The sequence below is a fragment of the Lycorma delicatula genome, chromosome 7, assembly GCF_047948215.1.
Source record: "Lycorma delicatula isolate Av1 chromosome 7, ASM4794821v1, whole genome shotgun sequence".
Taxonomy (NCBI): domain Eukaryota; kingdom Metazoa; phylum Arthropoda; class Insecta; order Hemiptera; family Fulgoridae; genus Lycorma; species Lycorma delicatula.
Genome location: NC_134461.1, coordinates 114,630,828 through 114,651,871, shown reverse-complemented (window position 1 = coordinate 114,651,871; position 21,044 = coordinate 114,630,828). Strand labels below are relative to the sequence as shown.

Below are 21,044 nucleotides of genomic sequence, written 5' to 3'. Positions count from 1 at the left end.
AAATAGCAATCGATCGCGTTGCAAATAAGTTTTTAATTTATATATCGCATCGACTATGTTTATATAATAATATTAACAAACAAACGAAACAAAATACACACCTGGGCTGTTTCAAAATTGGCCTCTAACTGTTGAAAATGTTTTGCAGATTATTTCGACTAAGTGGTACGGTCAGGAATGTCTCTAATCCTGTTGCACGACTGTCTGCCATCATCCGTTCTATAGGGTGCCGGCAAAGCATCGGGTAAAGGCTGAAACTTGTCGTGCACTCCCGTCAACCGTTACGAATATTGTACGATTAGTATTTTCCGGCAGAAGGAAGAACAGAGATCTGTCAGTGACTTTTTTTGGTAGATTTCATAAGAAAGCTATCTATTGTAATGATACCGTGGTTCGACTTTCGGAAAATTTCGACATATCTTCGCGTTTCACATCCTCCAGACTCCAAAACCACCCATTTAAAAATGTTACACGTGCGCGCGCACACGCACACACACTTCACTTTCTTGTAATTTTGCGCCAATCGCTTTCAAATTTATACATAAAATATAACCACCCAAACTCTCGGTCGAGTTTGTTAACGGGCAAAATCGGACCGTGGGACTGGAATTGGGGGCGCTTTTTTGAAAAAATACTATACCTTTCTTATTAAGTAAAATATCGAATTCGTTTAAAGTTTCTACTATTCTTCGGGTAAGGACCTAGAACACCTAAGTAAAGTCTTTTGATATCACCAACCGTTGACCCAGGGGGTGGAAAAAATGGGGTTTCGAAGACAAAAAAAAATCGTACCTCCTTTAATAGGCACAGTGTCGAATAGGTTTAAAGCGGTAATTAGTTGTATAAACGTACCTAAAACTTTTGTCCTAAACAATTTTTGATATGACCTACCCTTACGGCAAGGGATGATCAAAATATTGCTGGAACTGTATCAAGATGGAGCTTACCGTACGCTAAACATGTGAAACTTTTTTCACATGTACCTACTTAGCACCGGTGAAATCTACTACCGCCTTCCGGCGTCTCGAAAGGAATTTTTTGTCATGAAATGTAGACGTTAGTGTGCACTGAATTGTCACGATAAGTTTGGTAGTTACTGAACAATAAACACAAATAAATAACATTTATGTAAAAAATTGAAATATAAGGAAATAAACTCGTAAAATAAGAGCGTTCCATTACGAAATTGACAAGTAAAATTAAAAAAATTACAATTAAATAATGAATAAACGTTATAATTAATTATTTTTTGTCATTTAGGGGTAACGTGATAGATCCTTTCAGCTGTCAAAGAATTTATTTAACCTATTAAAACATTTCTATTTTATTCCAGATTTTTATTTTATTTTAAAAGTATACGCAATTTCAAATTTTTTATTTCGGTTTATATTTTTGATTATTCATTTCGATGATAATTCATGAAAAACAGTCGTGTGTCTTTCAAATATTACTCGCTACGCTCTTAAAAGTTACAGATAACTTCGATCAAGCTTTTTTTGAATGTTTAGGATGAGAAACAACTTGAAGAGGTAACCGCATTCGTATGATTTGACATGTGATTTTTTTTCAGGGAAATCTTCATGTTTTGCTTTCATTTGTTATGCGGCCTTGCATTGTAAATTAAAATTGTCCAGGAATTTTCATCATATCCTGGGCAGTAATAAAGAAGTTTTGGACTGGGTATTTTTATTTCTTCCAAGTATTAGTATTTTACATATTTTTAATAATAGTATGCTTAAATTTTTTATGTACAGTAGTTGTATATTTTTGTGTTTCACATTTTAGTTAAAGTTTTTTATTTTGTCATTGCTTTCAGTGTTTTAGTTTGAATTTAAATTTTTGTTTTTAAGTTTTTATTTTATTTTAATTCTGTTACTGTCTTATTAGATTTTATACTTTATTTCTATGTTTCATTTTTTTCCCTGGGCATCATAACGAAAATGTTTTTTGCCCAAAAAAACACTGAAGCAAACAGGTCCTCTGGTTTGATTACTGTATTTTAGTGCCTAATTTTGGCATCTACTGAAATGTCCTTTTTGTTCAAAATATCTTTTGTTAGTTAAAAATCTTTTAAATTTTAGTTTTTGTAAGTATTATTATTATTACTATACTGTTGGTGTTGTTATTTTCATTTATTTTTATTTTTACAATTATTCGCAATATTTCTATCAAAGACATCTACATAAAAAGAATAACAGGTTACATAAAGGCATTAAAATCTTATCGGTAAACATTATACATATTATTAGAATGCTGAAATTTTTTTAAAAATCTGTAAAAGCGGTGGCAAGCAACCACTTTTTCTTAAAGCTACTGTTTGATTTCAGCTTTCCTCCAGCTGTTGTGGTAATTTTAAGTACCACAAAAGGGAGATAAGTTGTGTTATCTATTATTACTGCACTCCCTTCTTGTAAGTTATTTGTACTTCATTCATAAACCAATTTTTATGATAAAAATAATAATTTATGATAAATTATACGTCGACCACCACTTCACGGTTTTAATTTGTGAAATGTCTTGAAACCAATTTTTTCACAATACGACGAACGGTTATAGATGATAAAATTTATATTCATTGTAGATTACATTTCTCGAACTACTTTTAATTGTATGGCCATGTTGACTGGAAAATGAAAGTGTTTCCCTCTCATTCATATTACACTCTCACACATATTACATAGTTACAGAAAAATTACAAAAAAAAAACTATAACTTAAAACCTGATAAAAAAAATGCGAATTAACTGCATGCAGCAGGTAGATTTAGTAGAACTGAAAGAGGAACCGTTTAATATGATTAATGGTGATATTCCAAAAGATCCTTTATCAATTGAAGAGACCATCTCAGTTAAATCAAAAAATGTAAAAGTGGAAAATGAAATGGTAAGAGTTATAGATTTTGCATACAGTGGAATACCAGTTATCTAGATTGACCTTTGCTAGGCCAGATCTGGATAACTGGAAAGACAAATTAAAAAGTTTAATATACACTGGACATATCATTCTAATGTTTAAATGGGTAAAAAAAAGTATTAATGTAGAAGTAAAAAAAAAGTCCCTTAAATAAAAAAGAAATTTGGAACATGTACAGTGTAAGAAAAAAAGTAATGTGACACATTAGTATAGTGTAAAAAAACAGTGTGTAGAAATTTACTTTTATAATTAGTTTAACAAATCCCTTAATACAGGGTGAGCAACATAAAATCACTCATAATGTAACCGCTGCAGAATTGGTAGGTTATTTTGGAATGAAATTTGATAAATGATATGGATAAATTAAATAAGAAAAACATAAAACTTAATTTAAATGTTGCATTTATATACCTTATTGTTACAAAAGATGTTTAACATGGCTACCTGGGCATCACTGCACTTTTGTGCTCAACTGTTCATATTGAGTGTTGTCTGATGCAAAATGTCATTTGTGTTGATATTTTGTTAAATGTTCACCTTCAGAACGTTTGATGTGTGACAAGTAACTCCATCTTTTTGGAAGAAGCTGTATTCTTTTTCATTATCAGTTACTTGTGCATAGAATTCTTTGAAAATTGCGAGGTAACTTGTGTATTCACAGTCTGGTCAAATAATATTGTTCCCATTATACAATTACCGCAAACGGTTTGTAACACCAATTTTCTCATTGTGAAGTGAACGCTCGAATATCTTGTGAGGATTCCTTGCCATTTAGTACTTTGTGATCTGTGAATTAATATTGTCTTTTAAATGAAGATGCCGTGCCTCGTCTGACATGAAATACAACATGGGTCTAAATGTCGCCAGCAATGTTTTTGAGAAGCTGGTTGCAATAATCAAGTCGTTTCAGTTTGTCTGTCTCCTTCAGTTGTGTCACAGTTGTAATGTGGTCACAATTGGAACACAATTGTAATGTCACAATTGGATTCACTAACTGTGACTAACGACTTATTGTTCATTTTCCTCAGCTCTGAAATAGTGGCCTTAAGTGAAGCAACCTGATCAGACAACATCTGAACAAGTTTTTTCAGCTTATTGCAAGATTCACACTGCTTAATACCTAAATTCATGGGAGCTTGTTTTGACGCAGCAGTGGCAAAAGATACATCTAAATTAACAAGGTTCTGTGAATTTAAGTGTTTTTCTGTATTCTCTGCATGCAGCCAGAAAAGATAGCTTGTGCTCGCTAGAAAGTCTGAGAATCGCCTTTTCCTCTTTAAAAATTAGGCAGTCTCGAGAGCGGGCTGCGTGTGAACCACTCATTTTTCATCCGCATGGCAGTCTTTGTCATTGTGGCCTTCCTGAGCACATCGAGCACGGATCTCCATCTTCGAGCAAGATTTTGATGTTCCTGGTATTACCGGGAGATTAAATGTTAATATAAGAGATGGCATTAGTTCTTCCGACTCGCTCTGCCACTTCTTGATACAATTCACACTTCTTATTACTTCTTGGATTCGAAGTTCGTCAGAGTAATTTCGTCAAAAACCGTTAAGGGGGTTAAATAACTAATATCAATATTTGATGTCATAAGTTACACAATCTATGTTTGATTGATTTTTAGTTTTAATCTCGCTTGTTTAATCAAATTGATTTTATGTACATGTTATTTCTTTTTTCAGTTTCTTTTTCTTCCATATCTCCTTTTTTTATTTTCCAGTGTTTTACATTTTTTCTTCTGTCCAGGTAAGAAATATTTCTTCTATGGTTTTTTCTCTCCTGGAAACCTGAAATATTTTGAAATTCTTTCCCATAGTAAATGTTCTTTGATGTCTTCTTGTATTATTTTCATTTTTTCTCTCTCTTTTTCAGTTTCTCTGTTTCAGTTGTTATTAGTTTCTAGATTTTTATAGTGTATAAATACCCTGTTGGGGGGTTCATTCTTTGTAGATGACCATAAAAGGCGATTCTTCTTTTTCTGATTAAATCTTATATTTTCTCCATGTTCATGTAAAGTTCATTCATTATTGTGTCTTCTTTTCTGTCTTCGATGGGCTGAAAGACTTTTTCTGAGTATTCATTTTTTGTTAATTAGAAGTTTGTTGTCAAATGTCAGATGTTCAGTTGGATATAGAGCTTCCAATGAAATGATTGTGCAGTAGTGTCTTAGTCTTTTTTTTCATCCCTTCCTCTTGGGACCAGACCTAGACCGATGAAGCACGACTCAATCCCAAGGGTGCATTTGCCTCTAACCTCCTGAGTGACAATGTTGGACCTGGCTATGTCATTCCCAGCACTGGGTACCACCTGGTAGGCCAGGACTGGGTCTTTCCTAATGCTTTGCCTGAAAGAGGAGGGCCCCCCTAGATGACCTTTCACCCGGCACTCTGGTTTTTTTCATTTTAACTCCTTAACAAATCCCCTGGAGTCCTCATTCACTCATCGGCTGTAAGACACCTCGGCATTCCATGCCTCCAGAAAGGGGCTATCCACCTAACCCGTAATCTAGAAACCCCAAATCTCCATTTCCCTATCATCCTCCTCATCTTCCAGCTCCTCCCTAGCTTTAGCTCTCATTATATCGATGACCATATTGCAAATGGTGTCCCAATTTTTCCGATTAAAAAACATCGTTTCCACCACGCTATCTGTGGTGATCACACCAATAACATGCTCCATCTCTCTCCTCTCCATCACCCATCTGACACAGTGGAACACTGTGTGCTGCTCCACTGCATCACTCTCCGTAGAAGAGGCACCCATCCGACCTCCTCCTCTTTCTGTTCCACAGATGCTTGTTGAAGCAGCCATGACTGGACAGGAACTCCATCATCTCATAGGCTAACTGCCATACCTTCTGCCCAGCCATGGTTTGATCTGTGAGATCAGCCTTCTCGTCCAGCTCCGTATCTGCGTCCTTTCCCAATGAACGTATCTTGCTTATCTTGACCTTTTGGCACACCCGCTGATCTCTCCACTACTTCCTTCGCTAACTTTATTATGATTTATTGTATAATTTACAAAATAAAAATAAATTGTATCTCTAATTCGCTTACCAATTACAAAAATAGTGCACAATTACATTTTTACTATTATTACTAGGTGACTTTATATGCCAGGTTTTACAAAATATTATTTAAAAAAATGCTGCTACTCATCTTACAGATTTTTCTACAACTTGTAATCTTTTACAATCAAATAAATAATTGTTTAAATTTTTTATCGTGATAAATATACCATTTATCACAAACATCATCAGAGATAACGTTAGCTGAGATTTTGAATTCTAATCTTATTTCTCATAAATACTTACAAATTATAAAAATATCAATTTTGTAATTTTCAGCATTTACTAAATGAGTGTTAAGATTGCAAATAATATTTATTTTTTATATCACCACATAAACATGAAGCTTGTGTGTGGAACATTAAATAGACGTTTATAGCGTATGAAAAATGTCATACCCGACTGGTATTTGATATTGATCATGAAACAGAAATTTTTCACAGCAAGTGGAATAATTTCACTGTGAGGTACAGGCCCAATTGCAGATTGCAATGAAGGATATTTTACAGTATGTTTAGATTTTTCAGAAATTCCAGACACACTTGTTAAACAAAAGTAACAATCAGTTCCATGATCTTTTGTTCACACCAAACCATAGGTAAACCAAATGGCAAAGCCTTTTGCCTTTGTACCTTTCAGCTGCCATCCTCTTTAAATACACAGAACAATTAGCGCATATTATATGAGAACCCCACGTCTTATCCTGATCACCAATTTTATACTGAAAAGTACAAATTATATGCTTTTTTAATTAAAGGTGTAACATTTTTTCTATTTGATTTTACGGTAAACTCATCACAGATATAACAAAAGGCATCCACATCATTTACACAATTTCAAGGCATTATGACACTGCATTCTTAACGAATTTAAGACTGAACAAAATTAATTCATTCATAAATCCAGTGTTTAATACAAACACAGCTGTGTTTTCAGCTACATTTTTTGACCTGCAAAGACATGATTAATCTTCTCCATGAAGGCTACCTCTTCAGTATTAGATATATGATATCATAATATGCGACTATGATATGATTTAATTCTTTGCCTAGTATTGTTTATTTATAGCTTACAAATTATGTTAACAAAGTTAAACGATAAAAAATGAGCTAGCAAAATACGATATAGGAGCTTAAAATGCTAACTATATGTTGAAAAATTAAAAAATCCTTTAATTAAAATTTTACCATTTTTTCAAAAATGGTGGGCGATAGAAAGATTGAGTTCATATTTGTTTTTAGCATCAAAAAACAGAGTAAAATCATGTATTGCATGTTAGGAAACAAAAATTATGTTTATCACTGTAATTAAACGTAATAATACTGTAAGAAATGACCACCCATACTTGTGCATTAAAATTCTGGATTTATTTATATGAAGAAGGTACAAGAATATACAGATATGTAAATAACATTTATATTGCTATACACTTTTATGCTTATATATTGTAAAAATGAATATTGTTATATCTGTTATGTTAACAATAATTTGTAACAATTTAAATAATACAAAAAAAAATTCCCAATATTCTTAGTGTCAATGACTATAATTATAATTATAAATTTACCCTTAAGATTGATTGCCTTCCTTGGTTTTGATTAGCTCCATTACAGGATTTTACATATAAAACCACAACATCATTAAGAATGGATTAGAAAGATAACTAATTATGTATCAATTACAAAGGATAACAAAAACATGTTTGGAATAGTAATTCATATACATTATTTGTCATTATCCAATCATCTATTTCATTAAGGACTTTTTTGTTCACTCTGCTGTAAATAAAAATTAGCAGGAATAAGAATTATTAGTTTAGAAGAAATACACATGTCCTCTGCAGTTATTTTTTTAATGCTTTTTGATATGTTTTTTATTGTGAAAAAATATACACAGAAGATGTATATTTACATCCTTCAGTCACCCTCATATCAACTCAGTTCACCAAGGCACAATTTGATGATGCTGATGATGATATGTATGACATGTAAACAAACGGTAGTCTTGTACAGATGTGTGGCCATTCCTGGGGCATGTGGTCGACTCAACCCAAACAATCAAAGTACACCAATATCCACTCTTTTAGATTTTAAATACGTACAAACGCAACTAATTTTTACTAGGATTTGAACCTAAGAACCTTCAACATCGAAAATAGCTGTTAAACAACTGATTTTAGACCACCCTGGTGGGCTAAATCTACGTATATATCTCAAATAACAAAAAAATATCCACCACCAACCAGCAACAGAAACCAAAAAAACTAACACCAAAAGTTGACTTTCATGAGATCCCGTTTCATCAATCAATACAAAATTCCAAACTTACATCAAACAATGAATAAATAAATAAAAACTAAAAATTTGGAAACATAAACCCTAATAACGACGAAACTTGAACAACAAGTGGAATGATTATCATTCCAGTTAGCACTGAGTTAAGTTTAAGTTTTGGATTTTTGTACTGATTGATGAAGCAGGATCTTATAAAAGTCAACTTTTGGTATTAGTTTTTTAGGTTTTTGTTACTGTGTTTGGTGAATTTTGTTCCCTGTTATTTGAGAATTTGTCATAGTGGTCAGTTTGCTAAATGTTACAAAAAAATGGTGCTACTCATCTTACAGATTTTTCTATAAATTGTAATCTTTTATAATCAAATAACTGTTAAAACTCTTATGGGAATTCTCAAGATTTTGTGTTTTCTAATCTTTCTGACATTATTGTTAAATACTGCTTATGGTGAAATTTTTTACTGTAATAAATATAATTTACCTTAGAGATAACATTACCTAAGATTTTGAATTCTAATCTTATATCTCATAAATTCTTACCAGATATAAAAATATGAATTTTGTAACATTTAACATTTATTAAATGAGAGTTTGATTGTAAATAATTTTTGTTTTTTTATTTTGCCACGTAATCATAAAGTTTGTGCATGGAGTATGGAAATTGAATTTTGTAGCATATGAAAAATGCCATGCCTGACTGGGATTTGATATAGAAATTTTTGGAGTAATTGCAGCTATATATTAATAATATTGTTGATAAAAAAAACATCCATAAGCTTCAAAAACAATATAGATCTATTTATTATTAAGAATTATTTAAGAACAAAGTATACATAATATTGTTAGTCATAATGATTTATTTTATAATTATATCGCTAAATATGAGGAATCTTTATCTAATGATTCCAAACATTTTTTAAATACGCTAATAAAAATGAAGATACATCTTCTACTTTGTTATGTACTTAAGATTTTGTACTCGTGGGTTTCATGCCCACCTATTTGAATTAACTAAATAAATAAGCTTTAAAATTTACCCCACTTACAAAAATTTTAAAACTTACCTAATACCAATTCATTTTATCACCCAGCCCTCTGCTTGAGGATAAAAATGGAAAATTAGGCCTTAACAACAAAGACAATTGCAAAATTAAAGAATGTCCTTTGAAATATTATTAAACTTCCATGTATCCAACCAAAAAAAAAAAACTCAGCTCAGATGATAGGACTTCACCGTCCAATTTATGACTCTAGCAAGAATGACATATATATGTTGTTTGTGTCTAGCAAGTCTGTTACTGTGACACACCTCACATGCTAATCAGCTGATATGATGTTATATCATTAGGTGGTTTACCTAATTTGATTGGTTTCAGCTATTTTCCACAGATTCAGAAAATATTCAAGTTTGAAAATGGATGTAAAGTAATAATAACTAGTAAACATGATCTTTACGATGAGTGAAGTTGACACTGTACATATTTTATGAATTAGATGGTATTCAAACGATGAGGATACTGGGGAGTTTAATAGTTTAATGATAAGAAAATTAGCATTTAATTTTCCAAAGCAGCAAAATTTATCTATTCTGAATGAATATATAAAGTTGTTAAAAAAATGTATTCATATATCAAAAACAGATATTGGGGTTGCATATGAGATTTTTCACTCATATTTCAACAATTGTAATTTTTTTAAAACAACTTTTAAATAAAAAATCTTTTTGGAAGAACTTAAGATTAATTTAATATATATTCCTAGAATTAAGCTTAACATCGACAAAGCAGTACTTCTTGATAAGATTTCCTGTCTACATCTATACTATTATATAAAGGGGAAGAAGTGTTTGTTTGGGATAAACAAAAAAAAAACTACAAATCAATCGCAACCAAACTTTTTACTTCATGTTTCTCAGCATAACTGTGAAGGTTTTTAGATATCTTTCTGACCTAGAAAAAAAATGAGTATATGTATGTAGTAGTGGAAATTTCCCGGTTAAGCACAAACTTTAATGAATTGAATTAATGAACTGTCAGTCCCTATCACTGTGTGAACTGGGTTTGAACTGAATGATTTGTATCAGTCGTTTGAATAGTATTACAAAAATAATATGAGTAACATTAAATAAATTTAAAAAATTCATCAACAGAGGAATGTTGTGTTCATAAAAGAAAATTATTTAATTGTATTTTAGTTAAATTGGTGGGAAGATTTGGGAATGATTCAGCAACTCAGAAGCACAGTAAGGCCCTTCTTGTAAGATACTGTTAGTACTGTTATCTGGTTCAATTAAGATGGATATTGATATTTTTTAAGAATAAGTGACAATTTCTTTTAGCAAAGATTGCACATTTATAAATATAAACACAAGGATATAAGATATTTAATCTTCTAAATATAGATCTACACGATTCAATTAGCTTCAATTATACTTATTATATTAATTAGATTCAATTATATTTATTAGCACCAGATAATGATCTGACAGCCAGACAAAGAATGTACCCTAACAGGCAAAAAGTGTGCAAAACTAATAACAACTATACTAGAGAAACTGAAAGAGACAAAAGAAATGAAAATAACTCAAGAAGACTACAAAGAACATTTACTATGAAAAACAATTCCAAAATATCTGTTTCCAGGAAAAACAAAAACCTTGAAGAAATATTTCTCACATGGATAGAAGAAAAAGTAAAATACCAGAAAATGATAAAAAGGTGAAAGGAAAGAAACTAAAAAAGTGAAATAACATGTATATAGAAGAAATTTGATTTAACAAGCGACATTAAAATTACAATTCAAGCAAACATAAATACACGAAAAAATTCTCGTGTAATTTGTGTCAATTGTCATCTGAAGTCACATCTTTCTATTCATACTGGACAGAAGAAATTTACGTGTGATTTTTGTCAAAAGTCTTTTAATAGAAAAGATGGATTAGAAAAACACGTTATTGTTCATAAAGAAAAAATTTCTATAAATTATCTTCATAATAGTTTATATTTATATAACTTCTAAGATTTACTAATGGTACATAGTATAAAATTTAGATTATGTGTTTGTATTATTTTTTTAAATGTTTGTATGAAGTTAGTGTATTATTTGATGTAGAGTATTATTAAATTTTGTTTTTAAGAATTACTTATTTAGTTTTGTTCTATTCGTTAGGAAGTAAGTTGTTCTCATTACTCATGTACTTGGAAGTACATAAGTAACTCATATTTGTCATCAAAATGATTAAAAAATGTTTTACTGAAATAATTCATATTCAACAAAAAAATGGTAGTTTGGTAGTTAATATATACTAAATCTGTTCTAAAGGTATCCGATCGTAAATAAGGTAAAAAGATCATAAATAAGCAAAAACACTAACCCGACATCTTTCCAACAGATTGGGAAGGACCCGCTCTCCCTCCTCTCATTCACCATCACCACAATGTCCCAAGGAATCTGTTGCATCAGGACCTGGGCCGGCACACCATCAGGACCTGGACTCTTGTTGTCCCGCAGCCTTTTAATCGCCGACGAGATCTTCCCGAGCGTAAGGCGTCTTCTCCCAAAATCACAGGGCCCGATCGTCTCCTGTTCACCACAGGGGAAAAGTCTCGCCACCTTTCTTCTGGCTATCTCATCCGTCAGGACAGGCTGGCGTCTCCCAAACCGCTTGGTAATGATGCGATACGCCTGCCCCCAGGGATCCCTGTCCAGGTCCGCACACAGCTCAAGCCACTTCTACCGCTTCCCTTGTTTGATCTCAGAATTAGGAGTCCTCCTGCAGTTGATATACTGCTGAGCGACCATCTCATAACCCGACCCGGTGACCTGTCGAAGCCTCTGATTTTTTCTTCACAGTCGCTGTAATTCACGGCGAAGTCGCGCGACATCCAGCATCCACCAATAGGCGGGCCTGTACCCTCATGGTAAACCGGGAAGGCAGACATCTGACGAGGTATCTCGTCCTGAAGAACCTCCGGCGATCGGAGTCCGTCTCTAACCTTTGCTGCCGCATTCAAGACCACTGTCTCCACCTATCGCCGGTTAAGCTTGTAAGGCACCATCCACTCCCTGATCCGAAACAAGGGGTGCCGAAGCTCCAGAAGCGTCGTTAAGCGGTCACTTGCTTTTTCATCATTCAAGATTCGTCAAACACATAGATCCTGGATTCCAGCCAGCATTCAACAATGAAAGGTCTAGTACCGAGCTGTGAATTCGAGCCTCATATGTCGGCGTCCATCATTGACGCAACAGAATCTCGTTAGCTGCATTATATTCGTCAGAAGTTGACCCGCCGATTAGTATGCGAACTTCCAGCCTCAATGGCCTTACAATTGAAATCACCCTGCACTATAGCCTTCGAAAGGGCCTGACGATCACATCCTGCAGCTGACTCATGAAGACATCGTAATAAGCAAGCTCGCAATTGGGCGATATATAAACATCCACCTGGCCTCGTCATAGTTGACAGAGTTGGCCTTTGCCAACTCGACCGCCACTATGCCGGATTTCCATTCAAACAACCGCCAGCCGTGTCTGTTGCTGACACTACCAATAACGACGTCCCCGTTCGAATCTGTACACCAACCGCTCCTGGCTATCTCCCTCCAGTTGGGTTCAGTCACTATTAGCAAATCAACATCATACGTCTTCACCATTTCCGCGAGCAGATTATGAGAGTACACTCTTTTTAGCGTTCAATAACATGAGTTTAAGCATTATGCGATTTCTTACATAGCATTCTTCCCGTACGATGCTCTCCGCAGCCGCATTCTAAGCACATTTGAGGTTCCCTGCAGGTACTCGCCTTATGATCCCTGTCACCGCAATTGTAACACAGATCTGCTCTGTCTGTTCGGTCCTCTACACTCATAACTTTTGTAGCCCATACGCCAACACCTGTAGCAGTAATCCTCATTCTTCCGCATATAGGCTCTGCAGAGAACCTATCCTATACATTCATCAACCAATTTCTTTGCTGCCCTGTAGGTAGTAATCACCGTGATGTTCTTTGTCTCTCCGTACGCGGGCCTCACCGATGTAATACGGAACTCATCAATATCACCCAAGATCTGGGCGATAGCTTCTTTAACCTGCTGCTTTGCTCTGTGGTATCCGCGTCCACATCCTTGAGTGGAGCACCAACTGTCCTCCACCGCGAGACTTGAGATCAACTTGGAAGTCTGCAGCCCTGTCTCTCAACACCGATGTGAAGCGTTCTGCATTCTACAAACCTTTTACTTTAACATGCAGCTCTTCCTGATTACCCTTTCGCAAAGATAATACATCCCCGGCCTCATCAGGTGTAACAACAGCCTTCATTGTTCTAAGGAGGTTCGCGTACGATCTGCCCTCAGCTTTACCCACTATAGCCCTACTGTCGCTCACCGGGGAGGTCGATTTCTTAATGCCAGGCTGTATACTGGTTTGCGCCGGGTCCAACTGCGGCATTATTACCTTCAACGTCTCTTCCCGATTTCGTGTCAGGTACACCAGTATCTTCTTAATATACGCATTAATTCCCCCTTCTAGTAAGATAGAGATTTCGTTTGCACTTCCAAGGAACCCCTTCACTGCACTGTAGCAACCAGGAAATCCCGATCACCCTTCCTGGAATCATAATAAATGCCAAAACAACTTTTCGAGGCCGACTCTGAGTACTTGCTCGTAATCATCGTGACGTCTTTGACTACATCGCCAGGTTTGATGTCAGGCTTCTGGGCTAAGCTGTCACTCGCAGACTGCGTCCGGGACAGATCTATAAACTAACATCTGTCCCCTGCTTCCAGGGACAGGTGCTTGATTAGACTGACCTTCTGAATAATAACCGCTAACCACCTGCGAGAAATTAGATCAATCAGCTCGTCATCGGAAAGAGTCCTCGACAGAATATCTTCCATGCAAACTTCTTTGGGTGTTTCTGTCTGTGTAGCTTCTGAAATCCCGGCTATAGAAGGAGATAGCTCGGTAAGCTCCTGCAAGTCTTTCTGAATTTTGACTAGGTCCTTTTATGCTGGGTAATATGTTTACCCAGCCCCAAACCCAGATGCTGCCACAGTGTATAAATCATCAGGTTTAACTGGTTCGCCAAGTCCTTCAATCCTCCAGAAACAGGATCTTCTTCTTCAGACGACACCGACCGAACACTTTTCGTCCCCTTAAACTCCTGTCGCTTCGAATGTGCCTCCGAGGTCCCAGGAACACCTTTCTCCGCTGATCCTGCACACGGGAGTGAACTACGACGACGTATCTTGTCACTACTCTTATCAAGGCCATATTCCAATACACAATAACACAGCGAGTCAATGTTATCAAGAGATAACTACTAGCTAAATTAAAATTAAAATTAATTTTGATAACCAATTAATAATATTAGTCTGTACCATCAGAAAATGATCTCTACTATTATTCTACAGAAACTAGATAACTATTCTAGTGACTGCCAGCAGCAGAAAAACTGAACCATATTAATACCCTGTTCAAAATTTAGTATATAAAAAACTCTAAAAAAAACTAATACTAAACACCACATCCACACACAATATTTTCCAAACTCACATCAGTATCTATCAACAGATTCATACGAAAATAAATCCTAAAAGACATCAAGAAAACTCCTAAAGAAACAATAGGCTACGAAACCATCCAAATACACCCGTTTTTTCTGACTACCAACCAGACACTATATATAATCTATCTACCGCTTCCTCACCTGCACTGCGCAGTACTTCTGCAGGTATCCGGTCTATCCCAGGATCCTTTCTGCTATTCAAATCCTTTAATGCTCTATTAAATTCAGATCTCAGTATTGTATCTCCTTTTTCATCCTCTTCAACTTCCTCTTTTTCCTCTATAACACCAGTTTCTAATTAATTTCCTCCATGTAGCTCTTCAATATATTCCACCAACCTACCAACCTTTTCTTTCGTATTATAAATTGGTGTACCATCTTTATTTAACACATTATTAGATTTTAACTTATGTACCACAAAATTCTCCTTAACTTTCCTATATGTTTCGTCTGCTTTACCAATGATCATTTCTCTTTCCACATCTGAACACTTTTCTTTAATTCACTTTTCTTTTGCTAATTTGTACTTCCTGTCCAGGAAGAAGAGGATGAAAAAAGGAAATACAATACTGCGATCTGAATTTAATAAAGCATTAAAGGATTTGAATGGCCGAAAGGCTCCTGGGATAGACGGGATACCTGCAGAATTACTGTACAGTGCAGGTGAGGAAGCAATAGATAGATTACACAAACTGGTGTGTAACGAAAAAGAGGAAGTTCAGTCAGACTTCAAGACGAGTGTTATTGTCATGATATCAAAGAATGCAGGAGCAAATAAATGTGAAGAATACAGAACAATTAGCTTAACTGGCCATGCATAAAAAATATTAACTAGAATTCTGTACATAAGAATTGAGAGGAGACTGGAAGAAATGTTAGGAGAAGACCAATTTGGTTTCAGTAAAAATATAGGGACAAGGGAAGAAATTTTAGCGCTCAGATTAAGGGAACGACACATCGGTTCGAATCAGACTTCATCTCCTTTTTTTCTAACTTTTTTCAATTTAAAAAAAAATTACTGTAAATAATAACAATAAAAAAAAATATATATATATATGAAAAAATATCAGAAGTTAATGAAATAAAATTTTATGTACTTTTCATTTAAAAAAAAAAAAAAGTGTATATGTAATTTAATAGGCGTACAAGTGAGTCATGGTGTGATATAAGTCAAGATATAAGATTTACATTTATTTAAAGAGTAATGGAATTTTTACTTTATCCTAATATTTCAGGTAAGATTGTTGAATTAATAATTGTCAACATCAAAGCATTTGATGTTGATAAAAATTAATATTTTCGCAATTGTGTAAATGTCCACTTTATTAAAGAACTGGAAGATTGTATCTCACTTTCAAATGAAATAATTTTAAATGAAGTGCAGAAAAAAGTGGTTATGTAATTTAATAGGAGTACAAGGAAGTCATTTAGTGTCTACATCAGATTTTTAACTTGGATTTTATTTAAACTGTTAATTTTTTGTAGAAAAAATTATAAATGTTTTAGTTTTTATAGGGAAATTTTGAAACTTCAGAAGTTAAGACAGTAACACAGTAAGGTGAATGTATGTAAATGAACAGTAAATGTTCGTCATGACAGCGTGATTGTACCTTGCAAGTGCGCAATGATATCGTATTCAAAAAATTCCGGATAATTCCATCTACTACGACAAAAAAATAAAATTCTTCGAATAGAAATAAATAAAGAATAGGCTTTTTTGGTTTTGAATTCATGATTTTTTTATATTGCTCTCTGAAATAAAACTAGCTAATATTAAATTCCTACTCCGAAAATAAAAACGCGCTCTTTGAACATTAAATATTTTGACTGAATAGTCACGCGATGTTTTTACTGCTCAAGCGATAAACTTTTTTTTTCTTCAGGCTAGAAATAAACTTTTATTGATGACTTGTAAGAACGTTTATTTTTATTCATTTCAGCGTTAGTTGACTTTGTAACACCATCAGCGTTTTTTCTTTCATCTTCAACCATAGTATGGAATTCTTGCATATGTATTTAGTATAATTCAGTATATGTATTTCATACGTATTCGCTTATTAGTTGTTGTTCAGTTATCTGAAGTCCCAGTATTTTGGAAAAGCTAATATCAAACAAAAAACCAAGGTATTATCTAATTTCTGTTTCAAATTCTACACTAAACGAATCACAGATTCCAAGTGAATTTAAGTCTAGTATTTTTATAAATATTGTTATTGAATAACTTTTATTAAAATTCCAGTTAATGTTTTGATATTTCCAAGCTATTTACTTAGAAATAAAACTTCATTTTTCGCATATATCCAATAATTCTTCCATAATACTTCATAAAGTACTTACTTCATAATACTTCTTCCATAATTACAATAATTCATTCTTCCATCAATACTTTCCAATAATAATTTTCCTTTTGTTAATTAATCCGCTTATAAATATAAATACATTGTAAGTTATAATTTTTCTTTTTCTTGTTAAAAAACGTTCTCGTAAACGACTGTTTTTGATTCCTATACAAAATCTTCTTAGTTTTTAAAATAATCATATTGTAAAGATAGGCATATTAAAATCGGTAAAGGTAATCATAATTATTTTATTTATTCGTACAAAATTTATTGTAGAAATTTAGAATACAAAAATGTGAATATTAACTATACAATAACCATAAATAATTTCACTTACTGTAATATTTGCTGAATATTGTTATTCAATATGAATAAGATTTAATAACAGAGGTAATAAAAATCCAAAGGAATTATTAAATCCTTCAAATAACAATGTTATGCTGATTTACCCCAGACAATTAAATTGTCTGGAGTAAATCAGGTATACAGAGAAAAGGTCATACGTAAAGCTCTATTTTTAACTACAACAGGCAATTACCGGTCAAAATAGCAAATTGAATAAAATGTTTTCTATATTTTATAACAAATACATAAAAATTTACAACATTTTAATTGGAATTCTAATCACAATTACTACTATGAAAATATTCTCTTTTATTATTACGAGGCATAGTTGTACGTTTTAAAGAATCTAATGTGGACAACACATAACTTCCTTGTACGCCTATTAAATTACGTATACAATTTTTTTTTTTTTTTTTTTTTTATATAAAGTACATAAAATATCTTATTTTATTAATAACTTCTGTTATTATTTCTTTTTTTTTTATTGTTATTGAATTTATTTATTGTAAAAGATTTTTACAATCAGAGGTTAATAATTATTAATAAATCAATATATTTAAGTTAAAAAAAAAGGAGATGAAGTCTGATTTTAACCGATGTGCCCTTGTAAGATCCAAATATTTCATTAATTAAAATTTCATTTGGCTATAACTCTGGAACCAATACAAATAAATACCACTTATGAGATATCGCTGAAAAGCTGTCAATGAGGGCTTATTATCGTTGTAACTCCTAATTCTGCACTTCACTTTTGATTGCAATCGACTGGACCAAAAGTGTCCAAAAAAGCCCAAAATCAAAAATTATTTTGGATTTTGGACTTTTTCTTAATTGTAATAAGAAGTACTCATTGAGAGCTTTTCAACAATACATCATAAGTGTTACTTATTTTCATTGGTTCCAGAGTTATAGCCAAATAAAATTTTAATGAAATATTTGAACTTACAAGGGGAAGGCACATCGGTTAGAATACGACTTCACCTCGTATTTTTTTAATTTAAATATATTGATTTATTAATGATTATTAACCTCTAATTGTAAAAAAATTGTAGGATAAGTAATAATTCAATAATAACAATAAAAAAAATAAAAAAATATCAGAAGTTCATCAATAACTTTCTGATATTTAACATTTTTTAAATAAAATTTTATTTTATTTTTATGTACTTTTAAAAATGTGTGTATGTAATTTAATAGGTGTACAAGGAAGTCATGTGGTGTCCACATCAGATTATTTTTAATACAGTGCGATTAACCAAGAAGAATATTTTTATTTTTAAAAATATACTACAGTCATATTTTCAATAATAAAACAAGTTAAACAAAATAATATACTTAAACTGACAAAACCTCTGTGGCGCGAGTGGTAGTGTCTCGGCCTTTTATCCGGAGGTCCCAAGTTCGAATCCCCGTCAGGCATGGCATTCTTCATACGCTAAAATTTTTTTCCATACCCCACACACAATCTTTAAGCTTATGTGGCGATATCAGCAAAATAAAAAAATAAAAAAGTATACTTTGGTTATTATTATTATTATTTACAAATTGGTAATTTTCCAAAAATTTATGATTATTAAGAAAATGAGTCAGTAAAAATTGTAAACTTTTTTCTATAACTTTGTATAATGAAAAGGTTACGATAAGAAATCGATAATTTAATCCTTCTGTACTTCTCTCCCCTTTTGTATAATGCGACAATTATAGCCTTTTAATGAAATTTTTGAAAAGCTTCATTTTCAAAACGAATATTAAAATATTTCGAGGAATAGTTTGAAAAACATCTGAAGATACTTCCTTAGCAATTATTTTTGTTAACTATAAGTGTAAAAGGAGTTCTTAAGTATCAGTAAATGAATGCGTTTTGAAATTGAGTTATGGTGTAACTAGGACGGAGGATTATACGATTTTTTTTGTACAGTAGTTAAGTAAATCTTTATTCTTTTCAGCATACCTTTGGATAAAAGTATGATTGAAAATAGAGGTTTAAAATTACCAAAATTAATAATAATTAAAGAATTAGCGTTTACATAAAATTTTTATGTTAAGTACAGAATTTATTGCATTGTACAATTCATTTACAGTATTTTTAATAGCATAAAATGTTTTTTTTTTTTGTTATATAATAATATCTCAAATTGTTTTATCATCATGACTTGCATTTTATATTTTTATCAGAATTACTAGATATACTTTCTCAAACATGGTACCGCTGATATGTTGAATAAATTAAAATCATAGTTGAAATTTAAAAAATTTAAGAAGTCATGACTGTCCCGGTCCTAGTAGTATATTCAAACTGTTCTTAATTTTGACTATGATTTTTTAACCTTTTGACTTTAAATGTATTAATTTTAACTCCTGATGATGGCTTCCAAGTAAGCCGAAAGACCTAGACTACATATCAAAGTGCTGGTAAGTGGATTATATTAATTTTTAGTTTATTAATAGATATTCGTTCGCTACCATAATAATGATAAATTATTAAAATAATTCTTTAGGTTTTATATCTATTTACCACGAATTTATTAAATGGTTGCGGATTTATTTTAGACAAATAATTTTTCTATTTTGAATGAAATACTAAGGTTTATTATGATTTATGACTTTAAAATAAAGATTTTCATAGATTTTATTTTAATAAATAATATAATATTTTTTTTTTATACCGATTACTGTAGGACTACATAGAATAGTTAATTTCTGGCTAAAGTTTAGCTTTCCAATATTCCATTCTTTCATTGTACTGCATTCTTCAGATCGCTTTAGGTTAGTTCTCCTTCTGGATTCCTTTGAATTCTATGATTTTTTTCCTATTCATCCTCGAAAAACGTCTTCGCGTTATCAATCTCCCGGACACGTTAAATTTGTTGTAAAAAAATGAATGCTAAAAAAATTAAATAAAAACTACAACCGAACATAAAAATACATCTTAAAAAGAAAAAGCCTGCAACGTATGCTAAAAGCGAAATAAAAACACAGAGATATATCGCATTACTAATCTCATTTTAAATAACAGAATTACCTGCTTCCTTTAAATCCTTCACGTTCATTTTTTCTTCCCTTATGTCCTCTTTAACTTGCTTGAATTATTTAACGTTCGTCTTGTTACCATTACACTTGTTACAAATCCTCTTGGTAAGCCTGTTTTGAATCCATTCTTGTCAGATGTCGTAGAATGTCAGTCTTCGCTTACATATTGCTTCCCTGATTCTATCTAACTCCCGGTATAGTTTCTCATTCCTCCTTAATTTCCAACCGTCGTTAGTTTTTCTGGTCCTAGGAATTTCCTTAAATCCATCTTTCAGCAAGTTCCAGTTTATCTATTTCTCTTTGGTTCAGAACTACGCATTCTTCCGCGTATAAAACTTTTGATCGGATTACCAGGTCGTATACTGCCTTAGTTGATCGCCCTTGAGATCCATTTGCTATTGTACAAGTCCTTCGTTAGGCCATAGGATTTTAGAATGTTGTTGAGCTTGACGATGTTTGCTTCCTTGTTTATTCCATTTGGTCGGATAACTTCATC

The 21,044-nt window shown here is 32.6% G+C and overlaps 1 protein-coding gene across 1 annotated transcript in view; it reads left to right on the top strand.

Moving 5' to 3' along the window:
* Positions 1-2,732: 2,732 nt before the first annotated feature.
* LOC142328364 (uncharacterized) overlaps positions 2,733-21,044 on the top strand; it is a 48,548-nt gene continuing 30,236 nt past the window's right edge. The window contains exon 1 of the mRNA XM_075372070.1: positions 2,733-2,882. Within this exon, the coding sequence (XP_075228185.1) occupies positions 2,733-2,882 (150 nt within the window). The remainder of the gene's footprint in view (positions 2,883-21,044) is intronic.